Source organism: Lynx rufus, unplaced genomic scaffold, assembly GCF_022079265.1.
Source record: "Lynx rufus isolate CCGP_SWC_20201006 ecotype Redwood Valley unplaced genomic scaffold, mLynRuf1.p SCAF_56, whole genome shotgun sequence".
In the NCBI taxonomy this organism is placed as follows: domain Eukaryota; kingdom Metazoa; phylum Chordata; class Mammalia; order Carnivora; family Felidae; genus Lynx; species Lynx rufus.
Window position 1 is genome coordinate 740063 of NW_025814874.1, and position 21255 is coordinate 761317.

Genomic DNA, 21255 nt, shown 5'->3' on the forward strand with positions numbered 1-21255 from the left:
TGGGGGCGAGCGGGCGGCATGGAGAAGGGCGGTCACGGCGGGAAGTCGGCGGCCGTCCCGGCCCCTCACTTGCAGCCGCCGCAGCCTCGGAAGGAGAGGAGGCCCAGCATGTTCGAGAAGGAGGCAGTGAGTGCGGGGACGGCGGGGCTGCGCCGACCCCCGCTGGGGCTCGGAGTGCGGTGGCTGGCGGCGCGGCGCGGGCGTCGGGAGCGGCCGTCTCCCTCCACGCTCCGCTGGACGCCTGATGCCGGGGTGGTTAGTGCCACGCTCAGACGAGGGCCGTTGTCCGGCCGGGCACGTGTGTGTGCGCGCTGCCTGGAAGGAAGGAAACGTGGCGCGTGTGCCAAGCACACGACGAGATGTTTTGAGTTTTAAGAAACAGCAACAGGCTCAGTATTTGAGGGACATAGGGGAGGAAAAAAAGTTAAATTGAAAATATTCTGCCCATTAATTTCTTGTCTGGAATTAATGGAAGATGCCATTCAAGTGTATTGGTGGAATAACACCGGGATTTCTGGAAGACCGTAGTCCGAGTACCATCACTGTAATCGAGACTCCCATCTTGTATTGAGACCTAAAGTGAAAAGAACATTTACAGTACAAAACTGTAATGACAGAGCCGAGACTGGAACCTATGTCCTGGGACTGCTGGTCTACTTGTCTAACGGTTTCTTCTACTTCGTCGGAGCCGAAATGGACAGGATGCAGGAGAGACGTGATTGCAAAGATTCTTCCTTAGTAAAGGGATAAGATGATAGAAGGAAAACCGAATCAGAAGACCCATATTATATATAAGGAAGAAATGGTAGAGGTGTGAGTTTTCAGCACGTTAGAATCTGTCATTTTCAAACCACACACGCATGCTGTATCCCCAAGGGGATCGTTGCAGTTGGAAGCCACTGTGAACGATACAGTGTAGTTGTACCCCTTGAGTATATTGTGGGGGGAAAGATGGCAGTTACTCTAGAGAAGCATTCTCTTAATAGAAAAGAACAAAATGCAGATTTTGTTTTGGGGAGGTGTAGGGAGCTAATAATACCTTTTTTTTCCAACTGACACGTAACACAGGCTGCAAATAAAACAGATTTCTGATGAAGGACTTCTACTTGCAGCCAACATGGAATTACTCCTACCAGAAACTACTGATAATAGCACAAGATGTATGAAACAGTGGTTTTACCATTGATGGGATGTAAAACAAGACAGGATCCTGATCTCTGGGGGGGAGAAACAGGAACAGTGAACCCCAAGATTACCCCTGACTGCTTGATGAGGGATTGCAGCCCACACCTGTGGAGAGGTCTTGCTTAGCTGAGAAGGATTTGGGAGCCAGGGTAGATAAAGCTGGTATGAGTGCAGAGCAGAGTATTGAAGAGGAATGAGCTGTACAAACAGCCCCAAGGATCTGCAAAGGATTTTCCTCAAGTCTTCAGCTTAGTGCATCAGTGCATCTGGTAAGGAAGCCACTTGTAGCCAGAGAAAGCCACCAAAGGGAGCAGAAAAAAAATCCTTGCACTCCCACAAAATCATTTGTTTTCCCCCCAGTAAGCGTGGAAAACCATAGGGCATTGGTTAGAGTGCCGAGAAGTGTATTGTCTCAGTACTGGGGGAAGAAATAGCACTAGACTCCAAGATTTTTCTAGGCTGGTCTATCAGAGCTCAAAAGCAAACCTCCAGAGAATTAAACTGTTTCTGTTACTACATGCTAGAAAAAAAGCTCAAGAGAACTCAAAGGAATGCAGAAGTACACACCAAAAATGAGGGTGAAATTTACAGGATCTTGTGTCCAATAAAATATTTGCAGACTCTCAAAGAAACAGGAAAATACAACCTAAAGTGAGAGGAAACAGTAAGAGCACTCAGAAATGACAAATGGCAAAGACAGAATTAATATAAAAGATCTCTAAAGTAGTTACTGTGAAAAAATTACTAGTTTTCGTCAAATTAAAGCAGTTACATAATATTCATGTTATAAAACAGTTAATGCATTCTGTATGTGCAAAAATGTACAGAAAAAATTGAGTACGTGAAATCCAAATGAAACCCTACAGTTGAAAAATAACAATGTCATAGATGTAGAATACACTGAATGGAAATAGATTGGACACTGCAGAAGAGAGGATTGGTGAACCTAAAGACAGCAATAGAAAGAAGGCCTGAAGAAAATATATTAGGAGACAGAATGAGATGTGGGGAAATTTCTGATACAAAATATATATATATAATATCAGAAATTGACAAACTTAATGAAAACTATAAACCCACAAATCCAAGAAACTCAGTGAACTTCAAGCACAAGAAACATGGAAGAAAATTATGCTGAGACATGTAGTAGTCAAACTGCTTAAAATCAATGATTTTAAGCAATGGAGAAAATCAGAAAACTCTTAAGTACTGAAGAATGATGAAATGAAAATAAGTTTTTCACCAGAAACAATGCAAGCCAGAACACTGAAGCATCTTTCATTACTTTAAAGTATCTCTAAAGTTGAAAGAACTATCAACCTTGAATTCTATACCCAGTGAAAATATTTTTCAAAAACAAGAGGCAAAATAATGGGTTTTTCAGATATATGAAAATGAAAAATTCACCAACAGACCTATGCTATCTGATATGTGAAAGGAAATCCTTCAGGCAAAAGGAATATGATAAGAGATGTAAATATCTAGATGAAAGAATAGAAAACATTGAAAGTGGTAAATATGTAGGTAAATATATTTTTTTCAGTATTACTGTGGGGAGCCTGGGTGGCTCAGTTGGCCAAGAGTCAGACTTTGGCTCAGGCTGTGATCTCACAGTTCATGAATCTGAGCCCCATGTCAGACTCTGCTGTCAGCGCAAAGCCCACTTCAGATCCTCTGTCCTCCTCTCTGCTGCTCCCCTGCTTGCATGTGCTCATGCACTCTCTCTCTCTCTCCAAAAATAAACAGTTTTTTAAAAAAGATTATTGGCTGATTAAATCCAGAATAACATATTTTGGGGCTTGTACCCCCAAAACATTTTATTTATAGAAGTAAAATACATGACAATTCTAGCACAAAGACCAGAGAGTTGGCAGGAGAGGGCATATTCCATTGTAGGACTCTTGCTGTATGTGAAGTGGCATAATATGACTTGAAAGTAGACTGCTAAAGATACATACTATCAAGCCTAAAACTACCACTGGGAAACAATAAAGTTACTAGGCCAACAGGTAACAGGTGAATCATGAAAGATACTTAAAGGAAAGCCTAAAAAATAAAAAGAACAGGGGCACCTAGCTAGCTCAGTTGGTAGAGCATGTGACTCTTGATCTTGAGGTTGTAAGTTTGAGCCCCATGTTGGGTGTAGAGATTACTTAAAATCTTTACAAAAATAAAAGCAAAGCCAGGATTAAACATAACCATGATAATTACATTAAGTGTAAATGTTATAAATACCCCAATTAAAATTCAGATTACTTATGAAAGCAAGATGAAACTATATATTGTCTACAAGAAACACTAAAGAAAGGATGGTAAAAGGTATACCATGTGAAGACTAATAGAATACTGGAGTACATATATTAGTATCAAACAAAATACATTTCTAACAATATTATAAGAGATAAAGGGAATCATTTCATAATGTTGAAAAGTCAATTCATCAGAAAGGCCTAACAGTCTTAAGTTTTTTTTGCACCTAAAGTCAAAGCTTTGAAATACAGGAAACAAGAATTTCATGTATCCTTACAGAAATTGACATCCATAATTACAGATGGAAATTTCAATATAAGTATCTCTATCAATAATTGATGGAACAAATAGACAAAAACTAATAAAGATATAAAAGAATATAAAGGAACAATAATAACTTGTATTAGTGCACTTTAATCACATACTCCATGCAACCTCAGCTGAGTAAATGTTCTTTAGAAGTGCACATGAGGGGCACCTGGTTAGCTCAGTGAGCTCAGCAACCGACTTCAGCTCAGGTCATGACCTCATGGTTCCTGAGTTTGAACCCCACATGGGGCTCCACACCGGGAGTGTGGAGTCTGCTTGGGGTTCTTCCTCTCTCCTCTCTCTGCCCCTTTTCCACTCAAACTTTCTCTCAAAATAAATAAACTTAAAAAGTGTGCATGAAACATCACTAAGAATATCTCCTGGGACAGGAAACAAGTCCCAATAACTTTAAAAGGATTCAGGTAATACAAAGTATGTTCTTTGACCATAATGGAATAAATCAGAAATCGTTAACAGAAAGGTATATTGAAAAATGTAAATTGTCTGAAAATTAAAAGACCCACTTCTGAATAACCCAGGGTAAAAGAAAATGAAAGAAAATATTTTCAACTGAATGAAAATACATTTCAAAAACTGTAGGATGTACCTATAGCAGTACTTGGGGAAATTTGTAGCCCTAAATACCTATATTAGAAAATTTCAAGTCTAAACTCAAAATAAACAAAAGTAAGGAGGTAATAAAAAGTGAAAGTCAATGAAATAGCAAACTGAAAACAAGAAGATTAGTGAAACCAAAAATATTTTGGAAAGATCAATAAACTTGATAAACCTCCAGCCTAAAAGTTGACAAACAACAGCCTATAGGTCAAATCTAGCTTGCTACCTATTTTTGTACAGCCTATGAGCTAAGAATGGCTTGTATATTTTTAAAAGGTAATTTTAAAAGGATAGATGGAGACGGGGGATGCAGAGGAGGAAAGGGGACAGTTGGAAGAAGAGAACTGGCAACTGGCAACTACCACAGCTGGCCCACAATGCATAAATATTTACTAGCTGGCGAGAGAGAGAAAGTTTGCCAACCCTTGCTGAAGCCAGACTAATCAGGAAAAGAAAATAAAAAGACCAATTCTCAATACCAGGAATGAAAAAGAAGAATCACTACAGACCCGATAAACATGTTAAAAAGATCATAAATACCAAAAACATCTATGATCCTAATTTCAACAACTTGGATAAAATGCACAAATTCCTTGGAAGACACAAATATGAGTTGAACTGTGTTCCCCTAGGATTCATATGTTAAAGCCCTAATCCCCAGTACCTCAGGATGTGAGGGTATATGGAGATGGGGCCTTTAAAGAGCTAACTAAGTTAAATTGAGACTGTTAGGGTATGCCCTAATCCAGTCTCACTTGTGTCCTTTTGAGAAAAGGAGATTAGGGCACAGATACATAGGGCAAAGCATGCACAACAGAATAACTGTGTGAGGAGGCAGCAAGACAGCAGCCATCTGCAAGAGAGAGGCCATAGGAGAAACCAATCCTGCTGGCAATTTGATCTTGCATTTCCAGCCTCCAGAATTGTGCGCCAATAAATTTCTGTTGTTTAAGCTACCTGGTCTGTGGTATTTTGTTATGGCAGGTCTAGCAAACTGATATATAGACAAACTACTATAGCTCACTCTAGAAATAATAGATACCCTGAATGGTCCCTATATCTATTAAAGAAAGTGACTATGTTGTTTAAAACCTTTCCATAAAGAAAACTCCAGGCCCACATGGCTTTTATGGTGAGTTTTTGCCAAATATTCTAGTGTTCTGGAAAAATGAAGAGAAGGGAATTCTTCCCAATTCATCCTATGAGGCCAGCATTTACCTTGCTGTCAAAACCAGAATAATAACAAGAAAACAAACCAATATTCCTCATGAACATAGATGCAAAAATTCTTAACAAAACTCTGGCAAATTAAATACAACAACGTAGAAGAAAGACAAAATATATATATTGTACCTAATACAGGAGCCCCTAAGTACATAAAGCAAATACTAACAGACATAAAGGGAGAAATAGCAATACAATAGCGTTAGGAGACTTTAGCACCCCGCTTACATCAATGGGTAGATTATTCAGACAAAAAGTAAGAAAACATCAGCCTTAAATGACATATTAGACCAGATGGACTTAACAGATATGTACAGAACATTCCATCCAGAAGCAGAATACACATTCTTCTCAAGTACATATGGAACATTCTCCAGGACCTATCACATGTTAGGTCACAAAATAAGTCTTCATAAATTTAAGGAGACTAAAATATGAAGCATTGTTACCAACCACAGTGGTATGGAACTAGAAGTCAATTATAAGAAGAAAACAAAAACTCACAATACGTGAGGATTAAAAATATTCTAGGGAACAACGAATGTGTCAATGTAAAAATCAAAAAAGTTTAAAAATTCCATGTGACAAATGAAAATGGAAATACAACATACCAAAGTTTATAGACTGCAACAAAAGCATTTCCAAGAGGGAGTTTCATAACAAATGCCTATATCAAAAAACAAAGATCTCAAATAAGCAATCTAGCTTTATACTTCAAGGACTGGAAAAAGACCCAAAGTTAGTAGAAATGAGGAAATATTTGAGCAGAAGTAAATGGAGACTAAAAGGACAACAGAAAAGATCAGTGGAATTAAGAAGTTGTTCTTTGAAAAGATAAAATTGACAAACCTTTATCTAGATTCACCAAGAAATAAAGGGAAAGGGCTCAAAATCAGAATGAAAGAGGAGACATTTCAACTGTTACCACAGAAATACAAAGGATCATAAGAGATTACTACCAGATACGCCAACAACTTGACAACCCAGGAAAAAATGGATAAATTTCTAAAATTGAAAAATCCAAACAGAGCAATTACTAGTAAGGAGATTGAATCAGTAAACCAAAGCCTCCCAACAAACAAAAGTCCAGGGCCAGATGGCTTCACTAATGAATTCTAAACATTCAAAGAAGAATGAATAGCAATATCCTCAAATTCTTCAAATGAATAAAAGAGGAGGAACACATCCAAACTAATTTCATGAGACCACATTACCCTGATACCAAAACTATACAAGGATACCACATAAGACTACAGGCCAATAAACATGATGAATGTTAGATGCAAAAATCCTGAACAAAATATTAGCAAACTAAATTTTACAATATATTAAAAGGATCATACACCATGATCAAGTGGGATTTGTTCCAGAGATGCAAAGGTGGTTCAAAACCCCCAACAGTACAAGATAGTGCGTTAGCAAAATGAAGGATAAAAATCTTATCATCTCAATAGATAACAGTAAAAGCAGTGAGTAAAACTCAATCTCCACTTATCATAAAAACACTCAACAAAGTGGTTATGGAGGGAACATACCTCATCATAACAAAGGTCATATCTGACAAGCTCACAGTGAACATGATGCTCAATGGTGAAAACCTAAAAGCTTTTCCTCTAAGTCCAGGAATAAAATAAGGACACCCACTCTCACCACTTTTCTTCAACATTGTATTGGAAATCCTAGCCCGAGAAATTAGGAGAAAGAAGGAAAAGGCAACCAAATTAGGAAAGGAAAAAGTAAAACTGTCACTATTTGTGTATGACATGATATTATAAACCCTAAAGACTCCCTGAAACAACTGTTAGAACTAATAAACAAATTTAGTAAAATTGCAGGATACAAAATCAATGTACAAAAAATCGATTGCATTTCTATACACAAACTATCAGAAAGAAATTAAGAACACAATCCCATTTACAACTGCATAAAAGACAATAAAATATCTAGGGCTAAATTTAACCAAGGAGGTGAAAGTCCTCTACAGTGAAAACTACAGGACACTGATGAAAGGAATTGAAGAAGACACAAATAAATGGAAAGATATTCAATGTTCATGAATTGAAAGAATTAATATTAAATTGTACATACTACCCAAAGCAATCTACAGATTCAGTGCAATCCCTAATAAAATTCCAATGGCATTTTTCATAGAATAAGTAATCCCAAATTTTGTGTGGAATCACAAAAGACCTTAAATATCCAAAGCAATATGGAGAAAGAAGAACAAAGCTGGAAGCATCTCACTTTCTGATTTCAAACTGTGTTATGAAGCTATAACAATCAAAACAGTATGGCACTGGTGTAAACAGACACATAAGCCAATAGAACGGAATAGAGTCCAGAAATAAACACACACATTTATGGTGAATTAGGTTATAACAAAGGAGGGGCACCTGGGTGGCTCAGTCAGTTAAGTGTCTGACTTCGGCTCAGGCCATGATCTCACAGTTTGTGGGTTCGAGCCCCGCATCAAGCTCTGTGCTGACAGCGAAGAGGCCTGCTTCGGATTCTGTGTCTCCCTCTCTCTCTGCCCCTCCCCCATTCACAGTCTGTCTCTCAAAAATAAATAAACATTTGGGGCGCCTGGGTGGCGCAGTCGGTTAGGCGTCTGACTTCAGCCAGGTCACCATCTCGCGGCCCGTGAGTTCGAGCCCCGCGTCGGGCTCTGGGCTGATGGCTCAGAGCCTGGAGCCTGTTCCGATTCTGTGTCTCCCTCTCTCTCTGCCCCTCCCCCGTTCATGCTCTGTCTCTCTCTGTCCCAAAAATAAATAAAAAAACGTTAAAAAAATTTCTAAAAAAAATAAATAAACATTAAAAAAATAATAATTATAACAAAGGAGCCAAGAATATATAATGGGGAAAGGACAGTCTTTTCAATAGTTGGTGTTGGGAAAACTGGACCACTATCCTACATGTACACAAAAATAAACTCAAAATAGATTAAGACCTGAAACCATAAAACTACAAAAAGAAAACATAGGCAGTAAACTCCTTGACATCGGTCTCGGTGATGATTTTTTGATCTAACTCCAAAAGCAAAGGCAACAAAGCAAAAATAAAAAGGTGGGGCTACAGCAAACTAAAAAGTTTATGCACAGCAAAGGAAATCAAGAAAATGAAAAAGCAACCTACTGAATGGGAGAGATTATTTGCAAATCACATATCTGATAAGGTTTAGTATCCAAAATATATAAAGAACTCATTAAACTCAACAGCAAATAAATCTAGCAATTGAAGTAAAAAATGGCCAGAAGATCTGCATAGGTATTGTCCAAAGAAGACATATAGATGGCCAACAAGTACGTGAAACAATGCTCAAAATCCCTAATTATCAGGAAAATGCACATCAAAAGCACAGTGAGATGTTACCTCACCCCTTAGATTGACTATTGTCAAAAAGACAAGAGATAACAAGTGTTGGCAAGGATGTGGAGAAAAGGGTTCCAACAAGGGTTGGCAAGGATGTGGAGAAAAGAAGAGGGTTCTCTTGCACTGTTGGTAAGAATGTAAATTGGTACTGCCACTATGCAAAACAGTGTTGAGTTTCCTCAAAAAATTAAAAGTAGAACTACCATACAATTCAGCAATTCCATTTCTGGGTATTTGTCCAAAGAAAATGAAAACACTAATTTTAAAAGGTATATGCATTCCTATATTTATTGCAGCATTATTTACAATAGTCAACATATAAAAACAACCTAAATATATATATCAGCCATAAAAAAAGAATGAGATCTTGCCATTTGCAATAATGCATGTGGACCTTGAGAGCATTAGGCTAAGTGAAATAGGTCGGACAAATACTGAATGATCTCACTATATGTGAAATCTAAAAATAAAAATGGTTGAAGGGCGTCAAAGGTACAAACATCCTATAAAAGATGATGATGATGATGATGATGATGATAATGATGATGGTATATTAAGTTTAAGCAAGGTTTTTTTCCAGGAATTCAAGGTTGCTTAAATATTCAAAAATCATATAACCATATTAACAAACTATTAATGATGAAAAATAGGCCGGCAAATGGTAACCTTTCTACTCAAATTAAATCAGCTGACCCAAGTAGTCACGGCACAGCTGGACAAAGACATATGTCTAAGATGATGGCCTATCTCTACGAAATACATGCGGTGGTGAGACAGGTGATATGTACTTGTTAATAATCAGATGTGAAGAGAAGAGCTGGAAGACTACACTAAACTAAAAAAGAGAAGGTTCTTTCTCTCGCCAACTGCCCAGTCAGATAAACCCCCTCAGAGGGGCGCAGAAAGGGAAGTGTTGCTCCAGTGCCAGTTTCAGCCACATATAGAAGCATCAGTGGTAGAGAATAAATACTCTCTCACAATACTCGTAGGATTGTGATTTTTAATATATACATTTTAAACTATTGGCCTCTGCAGTAAGATATGAAAAGGAGGAGGGAGGATAGAAATATGTAGACCTGTATTATATATTTAGAAAAATCTAGAAGTAATAAACATTAAAATAAATAAAAGGTTAATAGCTGGGTGCAGCAGTAATTCTACATTAAAACAATTCCTAAAACCATAAAATGTGTTTTTAAGTCACCTTAAAGGCTCATCAAAAGAACACCAAAATAATAAATGCTTCAGAATAAATTGAAAGATTTGTGTTAACATAAAAAAATTCCGGGAAATAAAAATTCTTTTTTTTAAAAAAGTTTATTTATTTTGAGAGACAGGAAGAGAGAGGGCAAGATCAGGGGAGGGGCAGAAAGAGAGGGAGAAAGAGAGAACCCCAGGCAGGTTCCATGCTGTCAGCACAGAGCCCCACGTTGGGCTTAATCTCACGAACTGTGAGATCATGACTTGAGCAGAAACCAAGTCAGGAGCTTAACCGACTGAGCCCCTCCGGTGCCCAGGAAATACAGATTCTTACATAAATGTCAAAGCACACCATGTGCCTGGTTAGAAAAGTGATTATAAATCTATGGAGTTGTTTAGTTAACATTATTTGTTAAAAACATTGTAAAGTGTAAAGTTATTACCTTCATCCAGGCCCTGATCTCCCTGTAATCCACTCACCACACCACCAGAATGACCTTTTAAAACTGTAATTTAGAACATATCACTTGCTCGCTTAAATTTTTCCAGCGGCTTCTCACTGTTCTGAGAATAAAATCCAAAGCCCTTACCACATTCTATTCAGTGCTGCACAACTTACTCCTTGGTTGCCTTCCTAGCTTCGTTGTGTCACCACTCTGCCTCGTTCAGAACACTTGAGATACACCGAGCACAAACCTGCTCTTAGAGCACACTAAGTTTTTGCCTTGAAGCCTCTGCCCTATTTCCTATTCTTTTGGGGCTGAGGGGCCTTCTCTGATCATTCAGTCTAAATAGACCATAGACCTTCACAGGAGTTTCTACCAAGTCATGTGATTTTCTAGCAATTGCCACTATTTAAGTTAGCTTGTTTTCCTAAATACTTTTTTTTTATTATTTTTTATTTATTATTATTATTTTTTTTAATGTTTATTTATTTTTGAGACAGAGAGAGACAGAGCATGAATGGGGGATCAGAGGATCAGAGAGAGAGGGAGGCACAGAATCCGAAGCAGGCTCCGGGCTCTGAGCTGTCAGCACAGAGCCCAATGCGGGGCTCAAACTCACAGCACGAGATCTTGACCTGAGCTGAAGTCGGAAGCTCAACCGACTGAGCCACCCAGGCGCCCCTCCTAAATACTTCTTAGTTGTCGATCAGCCCTCCTCTCCACTAGACGGATAACTCCATAAATGCAGATGCCTTGACTATGAATTAACACAAGCAGAACAATTAATTCCTAGCTATTTCAGTAAGGCTCACCCCTGTAACTTCAGAGCCTAGGACATTTCTCTGGACCATATTAGGCACCAAATAAATATTTCTTTAAGGAGTGTTGAATGTCACAGAATGAATGTTGAAAAAGCATAGAATAACGTATGTACCAAATCAATACGTTCTTTTCAACTTAAGATTTATGTAATGTTATGTTATGTAAATATGCAAATGACTTATGTAAATAAGAGTATTAATTAGTCAAAGACGACTAAATAAAATTAAAATAATTAAAATTATAAGGAGACAATAAAGGATAATATTTTCATAACTTCGGGGTAGAAAACTTGAGTTTTCTTTACATGACTGTCTCCTAGCCACCCAGTTGCCCTCTCTGCAGCCTGTCTTCTTTCCAGGTCTTTGTATCTTCCATGGATATTTTAAATATACGTATGCAAATTTGTGTTCGTATGTGTTTGTGTTTATAGATAAATAGAGGGATGACAGCTAGCTAGCTAGATTCTTTTTTCTCTCTCCCTTTTACCAAATCGATAGCCAGGAGTGAATTAGTAAATGTACGATTTAACAACCTCTTAATCACGGAAGTCAGAATGGATTTCCAAAGTCTGTGTCAGCTTTGTCCCATTGCACTAGGGTTCTTAAATCTAAAATTTCATTTTACAATTTCAGAAATAATCTTTCTCTCTTCTTCTCCCCCCCTCTTTTCAGTATGCGCAAATTTTGAGAGAAAGACTGAGAGAATCATTTCATGATGTTCAGTATGTAGAGCCTCCATTTGATGATTCAATTGCTGATTTAGGTAAAGAATGGAAGAGTGCCCTGGCAAAATTAAAGTTCGCTAATTCATATAGAATGGAGCCATTGAAAAAATTCCAAGCTCATTCCGTGGAAACTAAAGTCCAGCAGATATTAAAGGTAGGTTGATGAGTACATATGATAGCAATATCTTAGCTTCGGAGGTTTGATAAACTGTGTTAAGCTTTATGACCGTGTATTTACCCTCACTGACTTTTTGTAGCATTTATCTCTGAAAATATGAAAGTACTTTGTATTCATACTCAAGAATCTTCACATCGATGCTATGAGCTAGATTTAAAGGAAATATTCTTTTGTTATTTCATTCAACTCCTAATTATCCATAAATTATTTATCCCTTACATTCCACGTTTGTCCGTATTTGGAGGAATGAGTTAAATAAAACACACTGTGTATGTGTGGAAAGTTGGTTCCTGTGTACTAACACGTCTAAGGACAGGCAGCCGCCAATGATGCATAGGTTTTCTTCTTTAAACTTGCTGGAATCTAAAGTTCTTTTAAGACAGTTGTTTGAAACTCAGGCACTTGTTCCCAGACTAGTCCAAAATAGCTGCTTCAATGTAACGAACTGAATACTGTATTACTAACATGAAGACCAATGTTATTTATACTAGTATTGGTATCTGAAGGCTGCATTGTTCAGATGAAGATAATTCCTTCATCACTTTTCTTAACAAAGGGCAAAATTTTTTTTTTTTTTTTTACTTACAGAAAGTTTGAGGGACGAGTTTTTCTGAATCCCGTTTTGATCTGTGATATCTAGTTCTGGGCACCAGGCACCCAGGCATCTTCTGATGGCCGGATTCCCCTGTGGGATTCCACCAAGCCTGATTCTACCCCAGATCCATTCCTTGTTTCAAAGGTACCTTCCCTCCAGTTTACAAGGTACATTCCTTCAGTAACAACTGATGTGAGCTAGCTGTTGGGAAGAAAGCATCTAATTTATTTTGTATAAATTTTTAGTACTCCTTTAATCATAGCAAAATTAATTCTTTAAGTGAATTAACTTTTATTGATACAGAAGAATATTTAGGAGGCCTACTCTAACCTCCCTCCACTACTATAGACAGGTACATCTCTAACCTAAACTAATAAGTGTCGGATGATATTTGGCAATGATATTATGGCTCATGGCTTCGGGAAATAGAGAAATTCAACTCAATTTGATACATTAAAATAGTTATTGATTACCTTCTTCTCCTATCTAATTAACAGCAAGCATTTGTGACATGAAAGTACACATTATCACGTGTCCCTTGCTTGGCCTTACTACATAGACTAAGTTCAGACTTACTGATTTCAAATTGTATTTACATAGGATAATTTGCAGAATTGCACTGAGCATCATGGGGCCTAAAACAGCTGATTGGATATGTAGGTGGACGACTAGGGGTCATAAAGAGGCCAGGGATTTTCCCTTGGGTTCATGGAAAATTCAACATAGTTCTACATGCAGAAATAATAGTGTTTCCTGATGGAGCTTGTGGGCATCTTCCTATAGCAAGCACTCATTACAGTCATTACTTGTTAAATAACAGCATCTGGGGAGGCGAAGCCTGAGGTCTGTTGGGCAGATTCCGAAGAGAGAATGGATGTTGCGAAGCGTTTGAAAGATGGAACCACAGCCAAATGCCTAAGGGAAATGAATGCTTCTACACCCAGCTTTAGGTCCAGCAGCATTCTAGAAGGGACTCAAAACTCTTTGTTTTTACTTGCCTATACAATTAGCTGGTAGGAGTTCATCTGTTATGGCGGGACCCAGAACTGTGGTTAATTCATTGGTCTGAATCAGTCGGTCAAAGTCAGTCAAAGACGCCTGCAGTCTGCTCACTAGGTGGTCCAGTCTGCTTCCGGTTTGTAGGAACGCCTCGTGCTTCATGGCTCACATCTGTCTCCCTAGCTGTGATTAATCCACAGCAGACATGGCCAGAAGCTTTCCATCTCCTCAGTGCTCGCCGGGAGTCCACAGAGAAGCCATGGGGAAAGGGTTGGAGAGGTGGCTTCGATTCAGGAAGACTGCGAAGGACAGGATCACAGAGTACAGGCCGTGGAGGATGGAGATCACAGCAAATGGGCCACGGAGGATGGGATCACAGGGTACAGGCTCTGGTCCAGGACACCCAAGCCTTAGGAAAACTAAAGTCTGAATTTTCACAAACATGTAAATTATAGAAAGATTTCCTTTGTCTACCCTAAGAATTCCCAGAAGCATTCTTTTAAAATTCCCCTGTGTCTCCCTGCTGTCTGATGGGGTGATCCAGGGAAGGAAAACTTACAGCCCGAGGGTTGGTGATGGAGAGCAATTGAATGTAATTAAAAACCAAAATAAATTTTATTCAACATTGTTATTGAAATAAACTGGTAAGCACAACATTCATTTCATATCATTTGGTTAGGAATGCATGTATTTTTTTAAAGGTATATGTATTTTTTAGATACATGTTTTCTTGAATTTTTATGTAGAAGATACTTGGTTTGAAGATTAAAATATTTCTTCTATTTTTTTGAAGGAAAGTCTTAAAGATGTCAAATATGATGATAAAGTCTTCTCTCATTTGTCACTTGAATTAGCAGACCGCATATTGTCAGCAGTGAAAGAATTTGGGTACCACCGTTACAAGTTCATTATAAAAGTATTATTTATTCAAAAGACCGGTCAGGCAATAAATGTAAGTACTATAGTGATCCAGCATCTATCAGTTAGAGCTCTAAGGTCTCCTCTGTGGTGATGTGATAATTACCGTGATGCCTGTCTCCAAGGCACTTTAAGACCCCGAGGTGCCTCTCTAAGAAGGATAATTGTGTTAACTATCTCTTCCTTCACTGCATATTATTTGAAAAGTACTAACCCAGAAATGGCAATTTTCTACTGATAATTTACAAAATTGTATGGCTATCCTGTTCCTTGATCATACCCAATTTGACCATTTAATGTCATTTGATAATTAGCCAGTAAGTTTATTTTGAGCACTAATGGGTGTAAGGTACTGAGAAAAAGACAGAGAATGAGACATGGTCCATGATTATGATTCTCAGGGAGTTTTCACTGCACTCAAGGAAAGAAAGCAATGCAGATGGGAGTTTAAGAAATGGAATAGTGTATGGGGCGCCTGGGGGGCTCAGTCGTTTGAGCGTCCGACTTCGGCTCAGGTCATGATCTCTTGGTTCGTGGGTTCAAGCTCCAGGTCGGGCTCTGTGCCGATGGCTCGGAGCCCGGAGCCCGCTTTGGATTCTGTGTCTCCTTCTCTCTCTGCCCCTCCCCCACTTGTGCTCTGTCTCTCTCTGTCTCTCAAAAATAAATAAATGTAAAAAAAAATGTTAAAAAATTAAAAAAAGGGAATGAAAGAGTGTGGACGGGGGAGCATACAGGTGCCAGAGTCCAGTTGGCCTAGGTATGAACCCTGGCGGCGACAATCACAGCCCGTGATTGAAGAGCCTGGGCTCTTCATCTATAAAATGGGGGTGATACACCTGCTGGCTGGAGCTGCTCTGAGGATTACACGAGACGGGCCATGTTACGGTCCTCAACCCGGTCTCCAGTGCAGAGCCCTCGGTAATCAGCAAGGCTGTTGTGCTCAGTTACAAATGCAAACACACACCTCTAGGCCACGTGAGAGTGAATGTGTGGCAGCTGGGCATATGACGTGCACCGCGGGCGGAGGGAAGTGTATCCGGAAGCAGGGCGGGGGGGTTTTGGCCACACAAGAGTCAGCAAGACAGACGCGGTCCTGGCTCCCGGCCAGAAGAGAACAACACCACATACTCCTAGATGGTGATAGGTGCTCCCGAGAGAAAATTAAGGTAGGACACTTTGATAGAATGGCAGAGCGGCCGCTGGGGTTGTCTGGAGACGGGGAAGTCCCCCTAAAATCTGAATGACAGGAGAAAACCGGCTGTGCCAGAGACCCGGAAGAAGAACTTGCAAGCGGAGAAAACGTGAGTGTGAAGACGCTAAGGCAGGGGGACCTCCGTGTGCTTGGTTAATAACCTGTGTGCTCGCGGTACGTTTCGGTGGCGGCGTCCAGTGTGACGTGTCTCGGCACCACACAACACCCCGCCCCAGGTTTAGCCTAAATCGGCAGCTGTTTGCTCGCTCGTCATTCTGCGGCGCAGCCCCGCTGCCGTACCGGGTTTTCCTGCTGGTCTCCCCGACGCCCTGGCAGCTCCCTGGCGACTCTGCTGGTCTCCCGACACCCTGCCCCCGGTCCCTTTGCTGGGCCGTGGGTACAAGCTCATCCTCGCGTCTGCCGGCCGGCGCTGGCTATCGGCTGGAGCACCTGGCATCTCCTGCACGGGAGCCACCGTCGCCCAGTGGACCGAGCGGGTTTCCTTATGTGGACGTCTCCTCACAGGGCTCTGGGAAGGCTGGAGCAGAAGGCCTCTGGAGACTGGGCTGCCAAGTCACCCATCACACTCTTTTGCTCAGGGCAGGTCCCAAGGCGCACTCGTACTCAAGGGGTGGGGAAATAGACTCACCCTTGGGAGAAGACACAAAAGGTTTGTGGCCGTTGAGAGCCGCCATGGAAAAGCAGGCTTAGTCAAAGTGTGTGTGGCTTTGTAAGCGAAGCACAGGATTTAGAATTTTCTCCAGCAGCCAGCTGGTATAAGCAACGCCATTTCTTTATTTCAAAACAAGGTTCTGACAGACTTTCACTGGAAGATATTGTAAGGATGGAAAGGAACATTCTGTATCACGGGCTATGACACAGCAGAGAAGCAGTGTATGCAGAAGTCTTAGACCCGGTTTTCAGGGGCTCCCGCTCTTGCCCCGGACACTCAGACGCTCGCTGCTGAGGTCGAGTCTCTGTGTCAGATAGGACTGGCTCCAGGAAGAAGAGGGGGCCCAGGAAGCATCACTATGAAGTCTTCAGGAAAGGGGAGATTGGACACACTACTTTTTAAATATCACTTTCTAAGATACTTACGCATCTTAAAAAAAATCTATCAAACTTGTATAGACTTAAAAATCGTTTCTTAACGTGTTCAGTCTAAGGTTGGTCTTTTGCAATTGGTCTGTCCCAGGTTGCCAGCAGATGGATCTGGGATGTGGCATGGGACAGCTGGGTTGCTGCGAAACATGAAACGGAAACGTACGTGGCCTTGGCCCTGGTGTTTGCTCTTTATTGTGAGTAGGGAGTGTTTACTCCTCAACTTTGCAGAGACACAGGACATCTGTAGATCTGTGAACCTCACAGTAGACGTTGATTCCCTGCACTTTGGCCTCCAGTTGAAGCTTCATTGTATCATTTTAACAGCAAACAAGTAAAAGCGGATTGTTTTTACCTTTATAATTTACTAGTTATCATATTTATTAACGCTCTGTTACCCCCAAAGTAGGAAAGTATGAGTGAGTGACACATAGAGATAGATAGATATGAATATATAAGTGCTTAGAGTGGATTCTAAGATAGGGAAATTATCATTCTCGTTAGATTTAAGACAATCAGAATTTGCTAGAGGAAATTATGACACAACTTAGTAAAGTGTCAATTAAATGTTAAAATCGATTTTGGAAAACTTCTAAAGGCAGATGTACTTTTGAATGGTATTTTAATATGTTGTATGCGTTCTTTTGAAAGGAATTACCAAGTTTGAAAGAAAGACACTTTCTATAATGTAATTATACACTTTCTAATAACGTAGTTAGCACATCCCTAACCAATCAAAATGCTTAAAATGTGTGGGTGTTCTATTTGTTAGTCTGTTAATTAAGCGCTTTTTACATGCGGGAAGTGAAACACCTAACCCAATTGTTTATTTTAAAAAGAGAGAGAGAGGCACCAGGGTGGCTCAGTTGGTTGAGCACTTGACTCTCAATTTTGGCTCAGGTCATGATCTCACAGTCAGGAGACTGAGCCCCATGTCGGGCTCCGCACTGAGCGTGGAGCCTGCTTGGGATTCTCCCTCTCTCCCCCTCTGCCCCTCCTCTGGTTCTCTCTCTCTCTCTGTCTAAAAGATGAAAATTTTCTTTTCCAGGCACTGGACCAGGGATCCAGTTTCTTCTGTCTTTCTCCTCTCCCCCTAGACTTTTCTGTACATTTGTTTAACTGGGTATAATTTAATCATGTTCTTATCCATGACCAGATGGGTCCAATTCACTCCTTGGGACGGGGGCTGTATCCCCCTTTGCTGAAGCACCCGGCTACATGAAAAAGTGGATACAACTATAAATCAGGGCTCGTCCAGCAGGAAGCAGGGGTGGGCTTGGAGCAGGCGACCGATAATGTCTGTGATCATACGAGTTTGCGAGTGATAATCAGAACATGAAAAATGGTGTCAAACTTAACGGATGGTGAAAATACCCAGTAGTTAGTTTGAATAATCCAAAGGCTGGAAGATAGAAAGGTAGAGGAGAGTTTTCTTTTCACTTATGATGACCCAGGACTAAGAGTTCCATGCTACGCAGCATAAACATGATAGTTGTCACCCAAAGAATCTTCAGGACAGGAGTTCTGAGTTGTGAACCTTGGACACAGAAGAAGTTAGTAATAAGAAGCCTATGTAACCGCTCGTGTTATGCAATGTACCTTCCTGATGAACTTGCAGGATAAATTCATTGTAAAATATACTGCCTCATCACACCGTTTGTAAAATGAGGATTATACCTTCCTCCTAAGGTCAGTGTGTGAATTAAGTGAGGTAATAAATAACCAAGAGCCTATGCCCAGCACTTGACAGCTCTGGAGACCATTACCTGCTTTCGCCGTCTGGTTTGACATCTCAGAATCACCTGCAGCTTTTCTCGTTCTCTTCCCTTCTCCCAACCCCCGTACGTATTCAATTGTTAAATTCCACCGACTCTAATTTTTTGAAGTGACTCCGAGTCAGCGCCGTGGCTCGTCCGGGCCCCCAGTTCTCCCGCATCTATCCCAGCGCCCCTTTCTTCCACGCACTCATTTGTCAGAGGTTCTGTTCCACCGCACCCCGCGTCCACCGTGTCCCGGCACCGTGTGAGGTGCGGGGTGTGGAGCAGGGCCCTCGCCGGACCCCATGGCACGGGCGGCCTGTGAGAAATGAGTGTGCCTCCGGGAAGGCAGCGGGCGTCCCCCAGGGCGGACCCGGGAGCACACGCTTCGCCTCACGCACGAGACCGGTGATGTCGCCATCTGGATGTCACCCCCTGGGCTGGGTCCCCTCAGTTTCCTGAGGTTTAATGGAGTCCGGGTGCCTGTAAACCTCTCTGACCCCGGAGTGCTCCTCACTGCTGCCCCCACTTGACCTCCCCTGTCATCAGGCTGCCTCACACGCCCTCCTGTCTCTCGCCCTCCTGTCTTTTCCGTTAGAGCCTCCCTCCCACCACAAAGACCCCTTCCCATCTCTCCTCCCCCAAGCCGGATGGAGGCCTCTACCCCACTGGCAGCCACCTCTGCGTGAGCCGGCAGAAGGGGGCAGTCACCCTGGGGCCGCTGGACCGTCCCGCCACATAGTCAGGACCGTAACTTCTGAACCAGTTTCCCACTGTCCTTAGCGAGCCCTAAGGATGAGTCGCACGAGATGTGACGCGGATGTTTGCTTCAGCCACGAGAGAGATCTGCACCTCACTGATCTGACTTCCTGCCTCTCCAAGCTTCTCACGGCGGGCTAGCGACCTCCCTTTGCGCCTTCACAGAACATCATCCTCTCCTCCAGATGTATTTTGAGCTCCTTTTGCTTAACAAGGCCTGGCTTGTCCCCACGGAAGAGGCCCTGTGCTGTGGAAGGGAGGTATATGCAGAGCAACCTCCAAGACTGAAGGAGCCATCAGACCCAAAGGAAAAGGCCATGCCCGGCTTGACAAGAAATGGTTTGTGGTTCCGTACAGATGGAAGCCTGTCTCTGGGGGGCAGGGGACAAGGAGATCTCCACGACCCTACCTTCCTTGAGACCTGCTTTTCCAGCCCTGGGGGCTGTGTGGACGTAGGGGACCAGCCAGGGGGAGATGGTTGAGAATCTGTGTGTCTCCTAGTCCTCCCCCACCCCCCCAACCCCGCCCCAGGCCCGAGCAGGCAGGTGGGCCCAAGAGTGTGTCCCAGAGTGTGCCAAAGGGTGTGGTTGAACAGGGGGAAGAGCCTGGTCGGACAGGGAGGGGGGCTGCGTTCCAGAAGGCCGCAGGTGGCAAAGCGGTCCTCATGGCTGGTGGGGCTCGTCCAAGATGACGTCAGTCTGACTCACACTCCCCACCCCAGTCCCTCAGCGAAAGCTGCCGGGAGGTACCGCGAGCGGCCCCTCTGACCTTGAACCACTCCAGCTCCTGGCAAAGTGTGCCGTGTGGGTTCACAACTCTTCACGTGTGTGCACCACTACTGCCCACGGCCCCTGGCTTGCTCCTTCTCATTAGCTACTTGGAGACGTGAGCCAAGGGACCCCAATCCCCATCTCCACTCGACTCCTGCTGCCCGTTCTTTGTGGCTTCGATATCATGCAGATAACTGCCCACTAAGGCAGTCCTCACTGGGGCATGTTCTAGTATGCACAGATTTGAATCGCCACAGTTTAGTTAAACAGCACCGGTCCCCCAATAAGGGGGGGTCAGATTTCAGTTACCACGCTATGTTGCTATGTTAACTGCGTGACTGCATCGGCTACAAACTTCACAGCCAGTTGTCAGGCCACAGGTCGCTGTGTTAATGACTGACCTGCATCATCAACCTCCCTGCAAAGCCTGTCGGTGACTCGTCACCGCACTTCAGTTATCCAGCGGCTCAGGTCACAACACAGCAAAGCAGGTTCTTGCGTTGCCTCCTTGTCTCCCGGTGACAGACCCACATGATGTTTTACAACAATGAGCTGTCAAAGGAAAACTGTTTTACGTTAAAATTTCATTTTATACAATTTACCAAAAAAGTTGAAAGTGTTAAAGAAATAAGAAATGAGGGGGCGCCTGGGTGGCGCAGTCGGCTAAGCGTCTGACTTCAGCCAGGTCACGATCTCGCGGTCCGTGAGTTCGAGCCCCGCGTCAGGCTGTGGGCTGATGGCTCAGAGCCTGGAGCCTGTTTCCGATTCTGTGTCTCCCTCTCTCTCTGCCCCTCCCCCGTTCATGCTCTGTCTCTCTCTGTCCCAAAAATAAATAAACG

At 42.0% G+C, this 21255-nt stretch overlaps 1 protein-coding gene across 3 annotated transcripts; it reads left to right on the forward strand.

Annotated features, from left to right (window-relative positions):
* The first annotated feature begins 18 nt into the window (after window positions 1-18).
* On the forward strand, window positions 19-17892 carry DYNLT2 (dynein light chain Tctex-type 2). 3 transcript variants are annotated; one of them, XM_047101075.1, is made up of 4 exons: window positions 19-126; window positions 12095-12301; window positions 14713-14871; window positions 17225-17892. In XM_047101075.1, exons 1-4 carry the CDS (start codon window positions 19-21, stop codon window positions 17333-17335), a joined length of 585 nt encoding a protein of 194 aa, XP_046957031.1. In that variant the 3' UTR covers window positions 17336-17892. The 3 variants fall into 3 exon arrangements, 1 of the variants encoding a protein (XP_046957031.1); XR_006966001.1 differs by lacking the exons at window positions 19-126; window positions 12095-12301; window positions 14713-14871 and adding an exon at window positions 15909-16138 and having other exon boundaries at window positions 17225-17313; XR_006966002.1 differs by lacking the exons at window positions 19-126; window positions 12095-12301; window positions 14713-14871 and adding an exon at window positions 15909-16003 and having other exon boundaries at window positions 17225-17311.
* Window positions 17893-21255: the final 3363 nt, after the last annotated feature.

Excerpts from the sequence above, each read along its gene's own strand:
- DYNLT2 (XM_047101075.1), top strand. The coding sequence starts at position 19 with ATGGAGAAGGGCGGTCACGGCGGGAAGTCGGCGGCCGTCCCGGCCCCT. Across the intron at positions 12,302-14,712 it reads AAGTCCAGCAGATATTAAAG|GAAAGTCTTAAAGATGTCAA; the intron begins GTAGGTTGATGA and ends ATTTTTTTGAAG. Across the intron at positions 14,872-17,224 it reads AGACCGGTCAGGCAATAAAT|GTTGCCAGCAGATGGATCTG; the intron begins GTAAGTACTATA and ends GGTCTGTCCCAG.